Raw genomic sequence first — 20,000 nt, 5'->3', positions numbered from 1 at the left:
CAGATGGGGAAAATGAGGCTCAGAGAGGCGAAGTAAGTAGCTTAAGTTCACACAGAGAGCAAATGGCAGGGATTCAAAGCCTAGGAGTCTGCCTGCAACCCTCTCGCCTGACCGTCCAGTCTTCAGCTCCGCGGAGCGTGGGCCCACAGCCGGGGCTCCGGCAGCCGCCTGGACGCAGCCGCGACTGGTGGTTGCACTGGGCCCCAGCGTCACGCCTCGGCCGCGCACGCGCTCTCGGGTTCCGGGCCGGAGCGCGCGGCGGGAGCGAGGACGGCGGCCGGGAGCGTGCGCGCGGTGACGTGCCGGGCGCCATGTTGGAGGGTTGGTGGTAGCGGCTTGGGGAGGTGCTCGCTCTGTCGGTCTCGCTCTCTCGCACGCTTCCCCCGGCTCCCTTCGTTTCCCCCGCCCGGTCGCCTGCGTGCCGGAGTGTGTGCGAGGGAGGGGGAGGGCGTCGGGGGGGTGGGGGGAGGCGTTCCGGTCCCCAAGAGACCCGCGGAGGGAGGCGGAGGCTGTGAGGGACTCCGGGAAGCCATGGACGTCGAGAGGCTCCAGGAGGCGCTGAAAGGTGGGGGTAGCTGCCCCCTCTCCATTCCCCCTCACCTTCTGCGGCTCGCTCTTCTCTCCTTTCAGGGCGTATGGTTCCGAGGGCCGGGGTCGGGCGCGGCGTGGGGAGAGTGTTTCCCGGGCTCCCATCCCCCTCCACCTCCCCAGGGGCGGGGAGCCCTGTGGGCAGTTCCCTCCCGCCCCGCTCTGGCTTTGTGTCGGCCGCCGGCGTCTGGGCTGGGGGAGGGGAGCCGGGGAGGCTCTTGCGGGGGCCCCAGTCTTTCTCCCACCCGTTCAGGGGACGAGTCGCGGGCCCGCAGATCCCTCCCTCCCAGGCATCCCCCTTTCTCCACCAGGCTACCCGCACGCTAGGCGTTGGGGTGGGAGAAAAAGTAAAAGGTTGGTGGGGGCGGGGGTAGCGGATGGCATCGCAACTTTTAAGTTGTCTTAGGATGCCTTTTTCATGGCTTTTGAAGTCATCCTTCCGCACCCTAATTTCAAGGTGGTTGCCTTCACCGTCGTTGATTGCACGCCTTCCACGCAACAGGCTTGAGAGCAGTGGCTTTCAAACTTCGAATAGAAAGATTTCAGCGTTTTGAGAATTATTCTTTGACATAACAGAATCATTTGGGGACGGCTACTTGGGGTAGTTGGTGTTTCTTAAAAAGGCAGATTTATGGACGTAGATAACAATTGGTGGGAGTCGGGGCCTGGGGATTTTTATTTTCACTGGATTCCCAGCTTAATATAATGCTGGTGTTCCGCCGGACCACACTTGGAGAAGCACTGCGTTAAAAATGGTTTGTGAAGTTGAGTGCCCCCTTTAGGAGGATTCTTGTTATCTGTAAAGAGGGTGCCATGTTGGAAGTAGAACTTGGGAGGATTGAGGTGGTTATTTGGTTGAGAGGCCTTATGTTTTTAATTTTGTATTTAATTGATTCTTAATAAGGGAAAGGACTAGGAGGAAAGTTTGTTTTTGAGAAAACTGATAACATTTTTTTTTCTTTATCTAGATTTTGAGAAGAGGGGGAAAAAGGAAGTTTGTCCTGTCCTGGATCAGTTTCTTTGTCATGTAGCCAAGACTGGAGAAACAATGTGAGTTGAAAACATGCATTTGTCGTTATAGACCAGTGCATTATTCAGAATTGCTCAGGAAAGGGAAAAAAGTGTATTTTGGGATAATTAAATCATTCATTCTAAATTGTAGAAGTCCTGGTCATTTAAATAATTTATATATAAATTTACATTTAAAGAACGTATACACTTATTTATACCTGGTCTGTAACGGATTTTTAAAAACTTGTGTATGTTAAAATTTTCTTTATAGCTAGGCTTTGGCACGCTTAGAGAATGTGTTAGTCTTAACGAGCCAGAGAAAGGAAGAATGCCTATTCCATTATGACCCTTTTTGACCATAACAAATACGCTTATTCCTAGAATTGTGTGGCTTTGATTCTGTTTCAGAGTCTTGGTGGTATTGTCTCATATTGTCGTGTGTCCAGCCTTTTTTTGGTCATATTTGCATATGTAGGTGTTTAAAGTGTCACTTCTATTTATCATCTTGAGGACTCTGTGATTATCTGACAAATTCCAGATGCTACAGTTTTGACCTGTAGACTTTCTAAGATAGCTAACTTGTTACATATGCTCAGCATTTTATTAAGTTCGTTTCCAAATGTTCTGAATCTGAAACTTACACTATAAAGTTAGGGCTGTGTTCAGAAGGAACATTCCAGGTCATTGTTTTGCAGTTTGTGTGGTAGACACAATCTGGCTAAGTTTATTTGTAGAGGACAGTGCATCTTTGATGACTTCTTTTTGTAGTCTTTGAGTGGGGGCTGGGGCAGCAGGAAAGCGGTAGGTTTTTATGGTTTCAATGTTAATAAGTGGGTTATCTGCCTAGTATGAGTAGCTTTCAGCAAGTATTGTATAATTTCTCTGGCTTTATTATTAGCAAGTGTTCATTTTTCACAAGATTTGCTTATGGTTGTAGTGTAGCCTTTTAACAACTAGCCTAATTTTAGAAAGAAAAACACCTTTGCTGCCTCAATGCTTGATTTAATGGTCATGCCTGCAAGCTGAATCTCCTTAGTATTCTATTAAAATATACCCGTCATTTTGAGAACGTCACTGTGATGTGTTCAATCTTGTATTTCTATGTATTACACTAAAAAATGGGACCCTCTGGGGGAGAAGTCATTTTTACCTTCGCATTAGGGTTTCATATAGAACATCTTGATTTAGAGCAATGTAAAAGTGTTAATTTGTGCTTATATAGATAAGCCTAAAAATGACCACGTGCCATCTTTCAAAAATAAATTAATCCCTAAAACATAAATGCTTAGACTGCCACTATTCCTCTTGAATTGCTAGTTGGCACAGACTTAGCCCTGTCAACAATGTCAAGCCGAATAGCATTTTACTTTTGGCTGTTTTTTGATGTACAAGATTATATCAAACTATTTGGAGATGAGTACTTAAAACCTCTTACTCAGTTTATCAGGTTTGTACACACTGCTTTCCCTTCTTGATAAAGTACATTGCCTATAAATGTATAAATAGTTGAAAGCTTCTGAAAGATAGCTTTTTAATATCCTGTCTTACTGGAACACCAAGTGGCTGGGGAAGTTATCTGATTTTTTTTGGACAGTTATTTTATCCTGGTAGAAGAGGACTTAAAATTCCCAATCCACCACCCCATATTAGGTGTTTATATATTCACTAAGCATATTTTGTACTGAAATGATTGGTGCACTTAGATTCTTATATTCAATTGAATTTGGAAAATATTTTTTATTTTATTATGTAAATAGCCAGTGTTTATGCATTTAGCTTTAAGCTTTGATTTCTTTTTATCAACATGGCATATCTTTGATACTGACATTTGCAGAATTTCTGTTACCCATTTATGGCTAAACTAAGCTTTGTCTACTATGTGAGATTGTAACAAGAGAATGAAAATGAAAATTTAAAGAACAGCAATTTAGACTTTTCTGATGTTTTAGGATGGGTGGATTCCTTAAGATAAGCATTTCCACCGGATGTGGTGGCTCATGCCTGTATCTCAGCACTTTGGGAAACGGTGGATCCCTTGAGCTCAGGACAAAAAATTTAAAAGTTACCTGAGTTTGTTGGTACATGCCTATAGTCCCAGCCTCTCCAGAGGCTGAGGCAGAAGGATTGTTGGAACTTGGGAGGTTGAGGCTGCAATGAGCCATGATGGTTGGTGCTACTGTACTGCAGTCTGAGTGACAGAGTGAGACTCTGTCTCAAAAAAAAATTTCATAGTTGTTTTTATTTTCACTGATGTATTATAGCAAGAAAGCATTAACAGAAGTAGTATGTGAAAGTGTTTATGGATCAAAATCAGTGACCCCCCCAGGCTACTTAGTTTTCTTTTCAAAAGACAATGATTTGACACTTGTTTTTAGCTTTAGAGAGGTTTTAGGATTGTTAAGTGTAGGCTTTTACAATGGAGGAGGTTGTAGGAAAAATTTGAAGATTTTTACTTCTTAGTCTATTAAAATTACTTGTAAACATCTGATGTAGGAAGTTAGGAAAGATGCCAAGACATACTAAATTGATGTGAAGAGGGAAACTATATATGTATATAACTAAAATAATTAATCCCCAAGTGAATTGTTTCCTGCCACTTCAAAAAATTGTTTTTATGTTGGAAAGAATACTTTGACCTGAAAATGAGACATTTTCTGGAGCAACACTCTTCTGAAGGTAACGTAGTTTCTGACATCATGCTAAATATATAGTATGCGCTGAATAAACAGGAACATATGGTGTGTTTCAATCATGAATTTAAAGGCTTGATGCGTTTCAGTCATGGATTTAAAGGTATTTGATGGGTTTGAGTTGCAATTATTATCCTTTTTGACGGTCAAGTTGTCTCCCATTTGGCCAGTGGTAGCCTTTGCCAGTTGGCTCCAGAGTCCTTTTGACATGACGTTAGTAGTCTTTGATAGTATCCTTATTCTCTGTTATAAGAATATGTTCTAAGCTCATTTCTTGCCCCAGATGTGAATCAGATATTTCTCAAGAAGACCTGCCTTTTAGTGGGAAATGGCGTTTCAAGACTACAATCCTGGTGGTAGAGATGTTTATTATTACTCAGCTACATAAAATACTAAGGCTTGCAATTCAGAATCAAGAATACAGCATTTTAAAAAGTGTTTTTTTTTTTGTTTAGGTAAAATATGCTTATATAATTTACTGGCCAGGCGTAGTGATTCATGCTTGTAATCCCAGAACTTTGAGAGGCTGAGGCAGGTGGCCCAGGGTCACTTGAGCCCAGGAGTTCGAGACCAGCCTGGGCAACATGGTGAAACCTGTCTTTACAAAAAATTAGCCTAACGCGGTGGCATGCACCTGTAGTCCCAGCTACTCCCAGCTACTTGGGAGGAGGAGGTAGGAGGATCACCTGAGCCTGCGAGGTCGAGGCTGCAGTGAGCCGTGATTGTGTCACTGCACTCCAGTCTGGGCAACAGAGTAAGACCTTGTCTCAAATGCACACTCGCACACTTATATAATTTACCATCTTTACCATTGTTTTCTTTCTTTCTTTTTTTTTTTTTTTTTTTTTTTTTTTGAGATGGAGTCTTCGCTCTACGCCACACTGGATTGTAGTGGCGCGATCTCGGCTCACTTCAACCCCCGCCTCCCGGGTTCAAGCGATTTTCCTTCCTCAGCCTCCCAAGTAGCTGGGACTACAGGCAGACACAGCTAATTTTTGTATTTTTAATAGAGACAGGGTTTCTCCATGTTGGCCAGGATGGTCTCGATCTCTTGACCTCGTGATCCACCCGCCTTGGCCTCCCAAAGTGCTGGGATTACAGGCATGAGCCACCGCCCCTGGCCCCATCTTTACCATTTTAAGTATAGAGTTTGGTGGTAATAAATACATGTAGATTCTTTTTCCCCCCTTTTATCTTTCCTGTTCCTTGCTCAGTCTCTAGTAATCACCAGTCTTTAGACTCTTACCTTTGTGAGATCCACTGTCGTAGCTCCCACATATGTGAAAACGTGATGTTTGTCTTTCTGTGCTTGACTTGACTTCACTTAACATAATGGCCTACAGTTCCATCCATGTTGTTGCAAATGACAGGATCGAATTCTTTTTTATTGCTGAATAATATACCACATTTTCTTATCCATTGGTGGGAACTCAGGTTGGTTCCTTGTTTTAAAAAGTATTTTTGAGGCAAGGTCTTGCTGTTGCCCAGGCTTTAGTGCAGCAACTCAGTCATAGCTCACTGCAACCTCAAACTCCTAGGCTCAAGGGATCCTCTTGCCTCAGCCTCCTGAATAGCTAGGACTTACAGATAGGGTAAATGCCACGATGCCTGGCTAATTTATAAATTTTTTTTGTAGAGACAAGGTCTTGCTATGTTGCCTAGGCTGATCTCCAACTCCTGGCCTCAAGCAATCCTCCCAAAGTGCAAAGATTACAAGGCATGAGCCATTTCACTGAGCTGGTTTCATATTTTGGCTGTTGCAAATAGTGCTGCAGTAAACATGGGAGTGCATAGGGCTTTTTCTTTTTTTTTTTTTTTTGAGACGGAGTCTCGCTCTGTCACCCAGGCTGGAGTGCACTGGCGCAGTCTCGGCTCACTACAACCTCCGCCTCCTGGGTTCAAGCGATTTTCCTGCCTCAGCCTCCTGAGTAGCTGGGATTACAGGCATGCGCCACCACGCCTGGCTAATTTTTTTTGTATTTTTAGTAGAGATGGGGTTTCACCGTGTTAGCCAGGATGGCCTCGATCTCCTGACCTCGTGATCCATCCACCTTGGCCTCCCAAAGTGCTGGGATTACAGGTGTGAACCACTGCGCCCGGCCCAGGGATTTTATAACTTTTTGCGTACCCAAAATCCTGGTTCTCTCAAGAACACAGGCAGTGTATGATAGAATCAGGATGTCTTGTAATTACTGACTGTAACCAACATTACACATCAGAAAGTCTAAAATAATAATGCAAATATTACTGCCACCAATATAATTACTAGGAATGTTAAAATTTTTTTTACATATTCTCTATTTCTAGCCCCCATTTAAAAGTTTTTCTGTCTGAATTGTCTGAGCATATTGCTGTTACGTAACTTTCCCTTTTTTTTTTTTTTTTTTTTTTTTTTTTTTTGAAACAGAGTCTCACTCTGTTACCCAGGCTGGAGTGCAGTGGTGCGATCACAGCTCACTGCAACCTCTGCCTCTTGGGTTCAAGTGATTCTTGTGCGTCATCCTCCTGAGTAGCTGGGGTTACTGGCATGTGCCACTATTGCCTGGCTAATTTTTGTGTTTTCAGTAGAGACGGGGTTTCGCCATGTTGACCAGGCTGTTCTCGAACTCCTGGCCTCGAGTGATCCTCCCCCTGCCTTTGCCTCCAAAGATGCTGGAATTACGGGCATAGTCACTGCCCTGGCCGACTTTCCCTTTTAACTGTCAGTCTTAGTTTTATAGTAGGTATATAGATCTCATGCCTACAACGAGTCCTTATGTCATTGTCATTGTATTGTCTCTGTCTCTAGTCAGTTTGGTTGTCTGAATGAAGCTTATTCTTTAATAGATTATTGAAAAGGGGCTAATTGAAACAATATTTCTGGAGTTTTTTTTTTTTTTTTTTTTGGAGACAGAGTCTTGCTCTGTTGCCCGGGCTGGAATGCAATGGCGCGATCTTGACTCACTGCAACCTCCACCTCCTGGGTTCAAGCGATTTTTCTGCCACAGCCTCCTGAGTATCTGGGATTACAGGTGCATGCCACCATGCCCGGCTACTTTTTTGTATTTTCAGTTGAGACGGGGTTTCGCTATGTTGGCTGGGCTGGTCTCGAATTCCTGACCTCAGGTGATCTGCCTGCCTTGGCCTCCCAAAGTGCTGGGATTACAGGCACGAGCCAGTGTGCCTGGCCTAACTTTTGTATTTTTAGTAGAGATGGGGTTTCATCATGTTGGCCAAGTTGGTCTCGATTTCCTGACTTCAAGTGATCTGCCCGTCTCGGCCTCCCAAAGTGCTGGGATTACAGGCCTGAGCCACGGTGCCCGGCCTGGAGTTCTTATACATGTTTTGTATGTTGTCTGTGCCTTTTATTTTTATTTTTTTATTTGCCCCCCTTTTTATTTCCCCTTTTTGTTGAGCATGGGGTTTTGCTATATTGCCCAGGCAGGTCTCAAACTCCTGGGCTCAGGCTGTCCTCCCACCTGTGCCTCCCTAAGAGCTGGAATTACAGGCATGAGCCACCGTGCCTGGCATGTGCCCTTCAATCTTGAAGGTCACTTTGGCTGGAAATAAAATCTTTGGTTCAAACATTTTCTATCCTTGAGTGTCTTAAGTTTGTTAATTCTATTGTTTCCCCCAATGAAACTGTTAAAATCTATTTATTTTTGAGACAGTCTTGCTCTTTTGTCCCGGCTGGAGTGCAGTGATGCATTCTTGGTTCACTGTAAACTCTGTCTTCCCACCTCAGCCTTCCCAGTAGCTGGGACTACAGGCACATGCCACCACACCTGGCTAATTTTTGTGTTTTCTGTAGAGATGGGGTTTCACCGTGTTTTTAGGCTGGTCTCCTCAGCTTGAACTCTGGAGCTCAAGTGATCTGCCCACTTTGTTGGCCTCTTAAAGTGCAGGGATTACAGAGGTGTCACCGTGCCTGGCCAGCTGTTAACATCTGATGATAATTTTTTTTTACCTTGTAAACTGCCCACTCTTTTTGTCTACCTTCCTGAAAGATTTTTTCCTTTAAAATACAGTGGTGTGTGTGTGCGTTTTGAGTCGGAGTCTTGCTCTGTTGCCCAAGCTGGAGTGCAGTGGCGCCATCTCGGCTCATGGCAACCTCCGCCTCCCAGTAGCTGGGATTACAGGTGCCCACCACTATACCTGGCTAATTTTTGTATTTTTAGTAGAGACAGGGTTTCACCATATTGGCCAGGCTGGTCTCAAACTCTTGACCTTGTGATCTCCCCGCCTTCGCCTCCCAAAGTGTCGGGATTACATGTGTGAGCCACTGCGCCTGGCCAAAATACAGTGGTTTTTCTAGACTAGATCTTTAAAAGCATTTTGAAAATCAATGTTGGATATTTTGGAGTCATCGTACTCAGGTATATGGTGTGGTCTTTTTTTTTTTTTTAATCCACTTATCTACACGCTGGTGGTGTAGTCTTTCAATGTGAATTTTTAAATTTTTAAAAAGTATTAAATATTTCAAGAAAACGATTGAGTTGTTTTTGGTTTTTTTGTTGGGGAGGGGAGGGAGACTATATTGCTGCTTCTTTGCATATCTTCAGTACTTATTATTTTGTCTTGAATTCTTCTTTTGAATCCTTTTTTAAAAAGTAGTGTTACTGGCCGGGTGCGGTGGCTCACGCCTGTAATCCCAGCAGTTTGGGAGGCTGAGGCGGGCAGATCATCTGAGGTCGGGAGTTCAAGACCAGCCTGACCAACATGGAGAAACCCCATCTCTACTAAAAAATACAAAGTTTGCCAGCTGTGGTGCATGCTTGTAATCCCAGCTACTGGGGAGAATCGCCTGATCTCGGGAGGCAGAGGTTGCAGTGAGCCTAGCTCATATCGTTACACTCCAGCCTGGGCTCCAAGAGCAAAACTCTGTCTCAAAAAAAAAAAAAAAAAAAAGGGAAAAAAAAGAAAAGCAGTGTTATTGAGGTATAATTGACACACAATACACTGTATTTATTCAAAATGTACAGGTTGCTAAGTTTTAATGTCTACACTCAGGAAACTATCACAACAGTCAAGATTGTGAACATGTTCATTCATTACTCCCAGAAGTTTGCTCATGCCCCATTGTAATCTTCCCTCCAAGCAACTGTGTGTGCTTCCTTCCCTCCAAGCAACTTTTTGTTAATGTAGATTAGTTTGTGAGTTCTAGAATTTTATGTAAATGGAACCATACAATATGTATTCTTTGGCTTCTTCTATTCAACATAGTTTGTATTTCTTTTTATTTCTGAGTAGATGTATCATATGAATATGCCACAATTTTTTTTTTTTTTTCTTTTTGAGATGGAGTCTCGCCCTGTTGCCCAGGCTGGAATACAGTGGTGTGATCTCGGCTCACTGCAGCCTCCGCCTCCAGGTTCAAGCTATTCCGTTGTCTCAGTCTCCCTGGTAGCTGGGACCACAGGCGCGTGCCACCATGCTTGGCTAGTTTTTGTTATTTTTAGTAGAGACGGAGTTTCAGCGCGTGGGCCAGGCTGACTCCTGACCTCGTAATCCATCTGCCTTGGCCTCCCAAAGTGCTGGGATTACAGGCGTGAGCCACCACACTCGGCCCAGAGTAGCTTTTCTAACTACATGGAGCACTCTCGTTGCTTTTGTGAAGTGTTTTAAGAACATGGCAGTTTGCATTCTGAAATTCCAGGCTGTGTTTGCTGCTCCTGCTTTTTTTTGAACCTTGTCTTCATTTATGTTGACTCCTCCTCCTCATTGGGGGCTTACCTCTTGATTGGAGCACTGTTGGGTCACTTTCAAGAGCTCAAGTGAGCAAGACCTGCTTCGTCTTTTCGAACTCAGAGCAGTCTATTCACTCACCGCTAGAGTTGGCAAAATCCATCTCAGTTTCAGCTGCTGTTCTCATATTGGTCTGCAGTGATTTCCAGTGAATACTTGTTGGCTATTTTATAATTCTCCTGTTCCTAGGCCTTTGAGATACACCTTGACTTCTCTCTGTCATAGATCCCAGTAATGTTGAGGTCATGTGACCATCAGTTTTTCCTCATCCACTTTTTGGGGTCTGTGGGAATACTGTGTCAGCTAGTTTTGTTCTAAATATGGTCCACTGGTTTTTGGTTCTGCTCTCTAATTTGGTTGGCCATAAGGTTTTAGAGAGATGAAAAACTGTAGCACCACTGCCATCTTAGAATTCTGCTTTTTAGGAAAACTTTTACATCCCTGTTAAGTCACTTCCCTCATTTATAAAATGGGATAATAATAGTACCTTGAATTGTGGGCAGGCAATACATAGGAAACTCAGCACAGTGCTTGGTATGCAGAGTAAATGCTCGATAAATAATACTCGTTGTTATGTTGTTGATAATGCATATTTTGATTCTCTTTTTTCCCCCCTCTACAGTTTGAAGTTCTTTGTGTTCAGGTGTTTTGACATAACAGTAAGAAAATAAAAGGTTGTTTAAAAGTAGTTATCAACAACTAAGACCCCCATTATTATAAAGAAATTCTCTTTAAGCCCATGAGGCTGTTAGATCCTTTTGTGGGGTTTCTTTTACCTTTTTCTTTTCGGTTTTTTTTTTCTTTCCTTTCCTTTTTTTTTTTTTTTTGTGAGACAGAGTCTCACTCTGTCACCCAGGCTGGAGTGCAGTGGTATCTTGGCTCATTTGAACCTCTGGCTCCCGGGTTCAAGTGATTCTCTTGCCCCAGCCTCCCAAGTAGCTGGAACTACAGGTGCGCACCACCACGCCGTTAATTTTTGTATTTTTAGTAGAGATGGGGTTTCACCATGTTGGCCCGGCTGGTCTCGAACTCCTGACCGCAAGTGATCGACCCGCCTGACCTCAAGTGATCGACCCGCCTCGGCCTCCGGAAGTGCTGGGGTAACAGGTGTGAGCCAGCGCACCCGGCCTCTGTGGGGTTTCTTAAGAGGGAGTTTTGTTTTATTTTGTCTAACATAGTATTTCTTGAACACTTTGAAAATTGTTTCTAAAATGTCAGCCAAATACTACCTTTATGAATTTTTCCACATTCTTGTGACATCTGTACAATTACTTCTTTAATGCTTTTCTTCAGGTCAGCTGAGTTTTTTTTCCTCAAAATTTTTAAGTGGAAAGAATATTACAGATAAAGGTCAAGCCCTCAACCCCTAACCCCTAGCCCCTGCCCCCCTTCCCATAACCACTGTGTTAATTTTTTTCCCTTAATGTTGCTTTGGGAAATAAGATCTGAAGCCATTGGCTTGGTATGGTGGTTATGTTTTCTGAGTCACTTTACAATCTATAAATACTAAAATTACTAAAATACGAATTATCCACGTGTCACCAAAAGTCCTCTCATGTGCTATCATCACGATGGTACACAGGGGAAGCACAATAGATTTTCAGCAAATATTAGTTGAATAGATGCCCTTTTGCTTCTAAATATTCCAGTGAGTGAGGTTATTAAGGTATGAACATGAATAAAATTATAGTTTCTTTTTCATCACATCATGTAAACCTGAGTGGTACACTGGAAGTTAGGCATGCCAACTTTCTGAGTAGAGTTAATTTTTCTTTTCTTCATTATTTTAGGTGCCCAGATAAGCTCATGTTTTCCATGGTCGGTTTAGTTTTTAGTAGTCGTTGGCTAGTTTCCTAATTGCATATGAGTTAGCATGTGGTGATGGTAGAATAATGTCATGTCTTGGAGAGAACATTGCTTGAGTTCCAAACTTAGCTTTTCTACTTCTTGGTGAGACTTTGGACAGATTATTTGTGAGCTTGTTTCCTCACTTAAAAAAAATGGGGTTTGTACCTTTAGTTGTTTCAGCTGTTGTGAGGACTTGAATAATAAAGTATATAGCTATAGATATGAAAACTCGGGGGACAGTAAAAATTATCTGTATGCTGGGCATAAATAGAATGAATATGGCTCAAGAAACAAGTCTAAAGTACTTAATCTTGTGGAATGAACTCTGATTGGACAGTCAGGAGAGCACAAAACAGATTTAGGTTTGAATTCTGAATTTCATCACGTGGTTACTATATGACCAAGGCTGACTTCTCTCCCTTAATTTCCAGGTGTGTAAATATAGGTAATAAAGTGGGTCTATTTAAAGGGATGTTGTGGGGATTGAATGAGTTTATATTTATAAGGTGCTTAATGCAGCGACAGGCACATAGTGAGTGTCCCGTAAGTGGGAGTTACTGTAACTAATTATTCTACTTTTAGTGATTTTCATCACTTAAGTTACTATTGGTCACAGTTTCCTCAGCTACTGAATGAGAGGCTTGTAACAGATGATCTCCAAGGTTCCTTCCAGCTTGAAAGCTTAGAGGAATCTCTGTGCTGCAGCACTATTTGTCTGGGGGTGGTATTGTAGCAGTAGCAACTAGGAGTGGGGAATGGGGCATGGTGATAGTGCTTAGTGTTAAAGTGTCTGATAATAATGTGAGATGTTTATTAACTGTTAGGGAGTAACTAATAATTGGTGAACGGTGTGGAGACATTAAAAAGTTGAGAAGCAGTTGTCTATATTGCATGAGAAAGAGCAGTCACCGCTACTACTAAACTCTAAAGTCACAAAGAGGTTCTCAAAATACGTTAGTTTTAACTGTATGCACATGTGTATCTATATCTACAGATCCACTTTGTGTCTGCCAGTGAGTGTATGGGTTCATAATGTTTATGGACTATTACTGCATATGACATTACTGGACACCTGTCAAAAACTTCATGTTGCTTCAAAACATCATTAGTAAGCTTCAGATCTGATTAGTAAGAAGAGAAGGAATTTATAGTCCACAGAATCCCATGCTTTCTCTCTGCTTGTAGACTGAAGGTCTTTTCCGTTTTTGATGTAGAAGTTTATTATTCAGGATCCATAGCAAAAAACTGAATCGCTGACTAGAACATAACAGTGTAGATAATTGAGGAGAGTGTTTACTGTTTAATTACATGTGCCTATGGAAAACATTATATGTTGAGAAATGTATTTTAGATCTTCATTTTCACCAGCTCTCTGATGTGTTCGTTTGCTTGTCTTCTCTTTGGCTTCACCCAATAGCAGTCCTGTTGATGTGTCAGGCTGCCCAGGTTTTGCATTGCTTGTAATACATGTGTGTGGAAATCTACCTGTAACCGCTTGCACATTCCATCCCTATCGGATACCTTGGGTAACCTATTACCTGAAAATTAAATATTTTTGAGAACTCACACCATTGACTATAAAGTGAATAATAGCTAATTTAAGTCTCAAATTAGTAATGATATAAAATAATAGTAATAATGCCCTTAGTGGTTTTTTTAAAAAATGTGGCATGGAAGTAGGGCTTTTCTGTTATCACTTACCATTTAACGCAAAAAAATAAAAAACTTTTTTGTTTTGTTTTTTTGAGACAAGGTCTTGCTCTGTCATCCAGGCTGGAGTACAGTGGTGCCATCAAAGCCCACTGCAGCCTCGACCTCCCGGGCTTAAATGATCCTCCTGCCTCAGCCCCTGCCCCCAGTAGCTGCCAGAGGCATGTGCCACCATGCCTGGCTAGAAAAATAAAAAGCTTTATTGAGAGGCTCTGTAGAGTGAAGAGCAATTTGGTGCTGTGTCATAGTATCTCTCTTGTCTCTATGCTTGTAATCTGTTTGACTGTTGCTTAGAAGACAGTCATGGTTAAAACTCTACTTCTTTCATTATAATTTACTTGCCTCTCTCTCTCTTTTTTTTTTTTTTTTTTTTAGGACAGAGTCTCACTCTGTCTCCCAGGCTGGAGTGCAGTGGCGCAATCTCAGCTCACTGCAGCCTCTTCCTCCCGGTTTCGAGCGATTCTCTTGCCTCAGCCTCCTAAGTAGTTGGGATTACAGGCGCCCACCACCACACCTGGCTAATTTTTGTATTTTTAGTAGAGATAGGGTTTCACCATGTTGGCCAGGCTGGTCTTGAACTCCTGACCTCAGGTGATCCACCTGCCTCGGCCTCCCAGAGTGCTGGGATTACAGGCGTGAGCCACCGGGCCCAGCCTTTCTTTTATTCCTAAATGGCAAATATTTAATGAACATTTATTTTGTGTCAGACATTATCAGATATTTCATATGCATAACCTGATTTAGTCTTTACAACTACTATCCGAAGTAGGTCATTCTCTTTTTTAAAAATGGGGCTGTTGAGTCTTAGCAGGCTTAAATAATTTGTCCAAGGTTGTACAGCTGATAAGCAATGGAACTGGGTTTTATACTCAGGCATTCTGGCTCCAAATCCTCTTGTAATTTGCATTTTATTAATATGTACCACTTGCCCCTTGTTCAGTTGTCTTACATGCTCCTCTACTGTAACAGTGCCAGAATCTTTTCAAAACCACTATTAGAATTCGGAGCTTTTAGGCTAGGTGCAGTGGCTGACGCCTATAATTGCAGCACTTTGGGAGGCCAAGGCGGGTGGTTCATCTGAGGTCAGGAGTTCAAGACTAGCCTGGCTAACATGGTGAAACCCTGCCTCTACTGACAATAGAAAAAATTAGCTGGGCATCGCGGCAGGCGCTTGTAGTCCCAGCTACTCGGGAGGCTGAGGCAGGAGAATCGCTGGAACGCAGGAGGCAGAGGTTTCAGTGAGCCAAGATTGCACCGCTGCACTCCAGCTTGGGCAAAAGGGTGAGACTCTGTCTCAGGAAAAAAAAAAAATTGGAGCTTTTTGCTTTTGTTAGGACTCTTATAATCGTTATTTCTGTAATTTCTGAGATTTTTCAAGTGGCTTACGTAAGCTTGACCTGATGTGCTCCAGGGGATTTGGGGGCAATTATGAGAAGGTTGAGTGTGGAAGGGTCAATAAGATGACTGATGTACCCTTAAGATTTGTAATTTTGACTATTTTCCATTCACCTCATGGAAAAAAACTTTTAAGTAATTGTAATTTTGTAGAGACATAAATTTGAAACATACAGGTGATGAGACTGATACATGTACTTTAGCTTGAAGTGACTAAGCTTTCTATTTAATATATGCATCTTGGATTTGTTATTCTCAGTTAAGTAAAAATCTTACCACACCAATATTGGGTGGTAGTTCTCATATTCCCATTTGTAGGTGATGAAACTGGAGAAAAATATATGCTATAGAAGTATTCAAAATTTAAGGAAAGTGCGAGGTCTGAAAGAACATTTGTAATTTTTGCATTATTGTGTATATCTGGGAGGAAGGAGGAGGGTGAGGTAGCTTTCCGTCAAGTAATGGCAAAGTACGGTTGTCCCTTGTTATATGTGGGGGATTGGTTCCAGGACCTCCTTTGGACATAAAATCTGTGGATGCTCAGTCCCTGATGTAAAATGGCATAATATTTGCATATAACCTTTGCACATCCTTGGTGCATCTCTAGGTTACTTATAATACCTAATACAATATAAATGATATGTAAATAGTTTTTATACCTTATATTGTTTAGGAAGTAATGACGAGAAATGTCTCCACATTTCAGTACAATTTTTGTCAAGTATTTTTCTTCTTTTTTTGTTGTTGAGAAGGAGTCTTGCTCTGTCGCCCAGGCTGGAGTGCAGCGGCGTGATCTCGGCTCACTGCAACCTCTGCCTCTCAGGTTTACGCCATTCTCCTCCCTCAGCCTCCCGAGTAGCTGGGACTACAGGCACCCGCCACCATGCCTGGCTAATTTTTTTAAATATTTTTAGTAGAGACGGGGTTTCACTATGTTAGCCAGGATGGTCTCGATCTCCTGACCTCGTGATCCGCCCACCTCGGCCCTCCAAAGTGGTGGGGCTACAGGCGTGAGCCACTGCGCCCAGCCCTTTCTCAAATATTTTCAATCTGAGGTTGGTTGGATTCGTGAATGTGGAACTCGTAGATAACAGAGGGCGCACTATATTTCTATTTAAAATTGTGCAACTAAAGGGAATTTAATATTTTTAGAGGTTGTTTTATTAGGGATAGTGTTGTCTGTGGTGACTTTCAGGGTGGCTTTTGAGGTGGTGGCCATTTTTGTTTCAAAGTGATTTGTTAACTGGAGACTGGTCCACCTTTTCTAGGGCTTTTGCATACTAGAGTGCATCTTGCTGTAAGGAGCAATCTTAAATGTAGGTAGAATGTAGGCTCTTTTTTTTTTTTTTTTTTAAACCACCCTTACCAGTGAATACTAGTGGTGAATTTGAGATTTTGATGTTTGTAGGTAGGGTCATTGCAAGACAAGTCTTGTTTCTTTTCCTCTTGTGTAGACATTGATACTTTTCTAGTCTTGCCCTGCTTGCTTGTTCATAGTAGAGAGTTTTTGGGGGTGATACCTTGTTAAGTTGTCATCCAGTTTTCTTGTAAATATTGTGTGTGGTCTTTGGTTTTGCTATGTTGCTTTTGGTAGGATATGGCTAAAATCAGTGCCATAGCCAGCATGTGGTTACTTTAAAAATTATTTCTGACAAAATATTAGATGGTTAGATGAACAGGTAAGATTTTAAAAGTAGTTTTAAAAACTTGGATTGCAAATGTGGAGAATATCTTGATACATGCTTTTTCTATTTACATCTTCATTTTGGTTAAGGAGGAATTCGGTGAGAATAACTGCATTTTGAGTGTAATGGATCACACGAATTAGGTAATTCTTGTGCCTATAAATGTGGGAAACTCATGTGCAAAGATGATTGAAATTAATACTGCTTTAGTTGTTTCTGTCTCATTTTACAGAAATATAAAAAAGAAAAATCAAACTATACTGTTACCTGTTTCTTGTATATTCTTAACAGAATTTTCTATACACATAAGTGTATGTGTGTTAATCCTCTTGTTAAATGCCATGAAACTTCAGTTTGCCTTTTGTTATTTTCTTTATTTAGATACGTTTTTTCTTTTTCTTTCCTTCTTTCTTTCTTTTCTTTTTTTTTTTTTTTGAGACTGTCTTGCTCTGTTGCCTAGGCTAGAGTGCAGTGACACAACCTCAGCTCACTGCAACCTCCAGCTCCCGGTTTCAAGCAGTTTTTCTGCCTCAGCCTCCCGAGTAGCTGGGATTACGGGCACATGCCACCGTGCCCAGCTAATTTTTTTGTATTTTTAGTAGAGACAGGGTTTTGCCATGTTGGCCAGGCTGGTCTCGATCTCTTGATCCCGGGTGATCCGCCTGCCTTGGCCTCCCAAAATGCTGGGATTTCAGGCGTGAACCACTGCGCCTGGGCTTGTTTTTAGATATCTTACCAAAACACAAAAATTTACCTCATTGTCTTCATGGGCTGCATAATATTTTATTGTTTTGGTGTTCTTTATTTAACCTGTCTTCTTTGATAGTTTTTTGGGCGGTTTACAGTTACCAACCAATTCAGACAGTGCTTAAGTTAATATACTGGCACAGATGTAAGAGTGGGATTTATGGGTTCATGATTATGTACATTATACTGCCAGCTGGCTTTCCAAAAAACTTGTTCAGTATGTGCTTCTACTAGCAGTCTATGAAAGTTATCGCTGTATCCATATGAGCACCAGGCGTTATTCAGCTTTTAAAATTATTTTTGTTTTTATATATATTTTTGAGACAGGGTCTCACTCTGGCCCAGGCTGGAGTGCAGTGGCATGATCATAGCTTACTGCAACCTCAAACTCCTAGGCTCAAGTGATTCTCCCACCTGAGCTTCCCCAGTAGCTAGGACCACAGGTATGCACCACCACACCCAGCTAATTTATTAATTTGTTTGTAGAGATGGGGTCTTGCTTAGGCTGGTTACCCAGGCTGGTCTCAATTGAGAATTGTGAACTCAAGCATTTCTCCCACCTTGGCCTCCCAAAGTGCTGGGATTACAGGTGTGAGCCATTGTGGAGAGCCCATTATTAGGCTTTTAAATCTGAAGATCTGGTAGGTGAAAAAATGCTTTTTTTAATTTGCATTGTTTTATTTTGTGCTAAAATCTTACAGTTTTTTTTATTGCCACTTGTAATTTTATTTATGATTCCTCATTGATACAGTTGTTCCTTTTTCAGATTTTTTGGCTAGACTAAAAAAATTGCCTGTATCATTTCTTTCATTGGAGATTTGAAAGTGGTAATATTCTAAATCTAGCATTGCTTTATCATTTGTTAGTTGGAATCCTTGTTTATTTATTTATTCATTTTAATGAGTTGGGGTCTTGCTGTGTTGCCCAGGCTGGCCTCGAAATCCTGACCTCAAGTGATCCACCTGCCTCAGCCTCCCAAACTGCGGGGATTGCAGATGTAAGCAGCCTCACCCAGTCGTAATTTTTTTTTCCTCGAAATATACTCCTGGCCTGTTTATTAATAAACACGCCAAAGCAAGCCATTTAGGATATAGGAAGAAAATAAATACTGAGAGTACTCTGAGATCTCAGAAATGTCATAAAGTCCTGTAAAACAAAAGGAATGAAAACACTACCCACAAGATTTAAGATTGCTCTCTACTATCTTTTTTTGAGACAGAGTCTCTCTGTTGCCCAGGCTGGAGTGCAGTGACTTGATCTCAGCTCACTGCAACCTCTGCCTCCCTGGTTCAAGCAGTTCTCCTGCCTCAGCCTCCTGAGTAGCTGGGATTACAGGTGTGTATCATGCCCAGCTAATTTTTACATTTTTAGTAGAGACAGGGTTTTGCCATGTTGGCCACGCTGGTCTTGAACTGCTGGCCTCAAGTGATCCGCCCGAGTTGGCCTCCCGAAGTTGGGATTACAGGCATGAGCCACCACGCCCAGCCTACTGTCTTTTTTTTTTTTGAGGCGGATTCTTGCTCTGTCGCCCAGGCTGGAGTGCAGTGGCATGATCTCGGCTCACTGCAACCTCTGTCTCCCAGGTTCGAGCGATTCTTGTACCTCACCCTCCCGAGTAGCTGGCACTACAGGCGTGTGGCACCATGCCCAGCTTTTTTTTTTTTTTTTTTTTTTTGAGTCGGAGTTTCGCTCTGTTGCCCAGACTGGAGTGCAGTGGCGTGATCTCGGCTCTCTGCAAGCTCCGCCTCCTGGGTTCACGCCGTTCTCCTCCCTCATCCTCCTGAGTAGCTGGGACTGCAGGCTCCCACCACCACGCCCGGTTAATTTTTTTGTATTTTTAGTAGAGGACAGGGTTTCACCGTGTTAGCCAGAATGGTCTTGATCTCCTGACCTCGTGATCCACCTGCCTCGACCTCCCAAAGTGCTGGGATTACAGACGTGAACTACTGCACCTGCCCTGTTTTTTTTTGAGTAGAGACAGGTTTTCGCCATGTTATCCAGGCTGGTCTCGAACTCCTGACCTCAAGTGATCTGCCTGCCTCGGCCTCCCAAAGTGCTGGGCATACAGGCGTGAGCCACCATGCCTGGCCTCTACTATCTTAAAAATAGTTTTAAATGACATATTTTAATCTAAATATAAATAAAACATTTAATTTGACCTATGCTGTTTAATTAAGCTAATAATAACCCTTGACAATAATTAGATCTGAAATTATTTGAAGATGTATGAGACTCTTTGAGATGTGGGGTTTTTTTTCCCACATTTTCCTTTAATTCTATAATATTCTCGTTCACTTTTTTTTTTGAATGCCTTATAGCAGTGGTTCTAAACCAGGGCTGACAATGTCTAGAGATCTTTTTGGTTGTTACAGTTTGGGGGCATGCTGCCGGCATCTAGTGGGGTAGAGGGCAGGGATGCCGCCAAACATCCTATATTACTCAGGACACTCCCCGGCAATGAAGAATTGTCTGGCCCCAAGTGTCAGTAGTGTCAAGGTTGAGAGACTACTTTATAGGAGAAAGCATACCTTAAGATTTTAAACGTGTCTTCAAGTTTTCTAGGACCTCCAAAATTTAAAAAAATGGTAAGACCACCAACTAA

At 42.2% G+C, this 20,000-nt stretch overlaps 1 protein-coding gene across 1 annotated transcript in view; it reads left to right on the top strand.

Moving 5' to 3' along the window:
* Positions 1–285: 285 nt before the first annotated feature.
* Positions 286–20,000, top strand: part of PPP4R2 (protein phosphatase 4 regulatory subunit 2) — a 71,035-nt gene continuing 51,320 nt past the window's right edge. Inside the window, exons 1-2 of the mRNA XM_003264900.4 lie at positions 286–565; positions 1,557–1,638. Of these exons, the coding sequence (XP_003264948.1) occupies positions 532–565; positions 1,557–1,638 (116 nt within the window). The 5' untranslated portion in view covers positions 286–531. The remainder of the gene's footprint in view (positions 566–1,556; positions 1,639–20,000) is intronic.

The sequence above is a fragment of the Nomascus leucogenys genome, chromosome 21, assembly GCF_006542625.1.
Source record: "Nomascus leucogenys isolate Asia chromosome 21, Asia_NLE_v1, whole genome shotgun sequence".
Lineage (NCBI taxonomy): Eukaryota > Metazoa > Chordata > Mammalia > Primates > Hylobatidae > Nomascus > Nomascus leucogenys.
The sequence above is the reverse complement of the archived record's forward strand: the minus strand, read 5'-3'. Positions and strand labels throughout refer to the sequence as shown.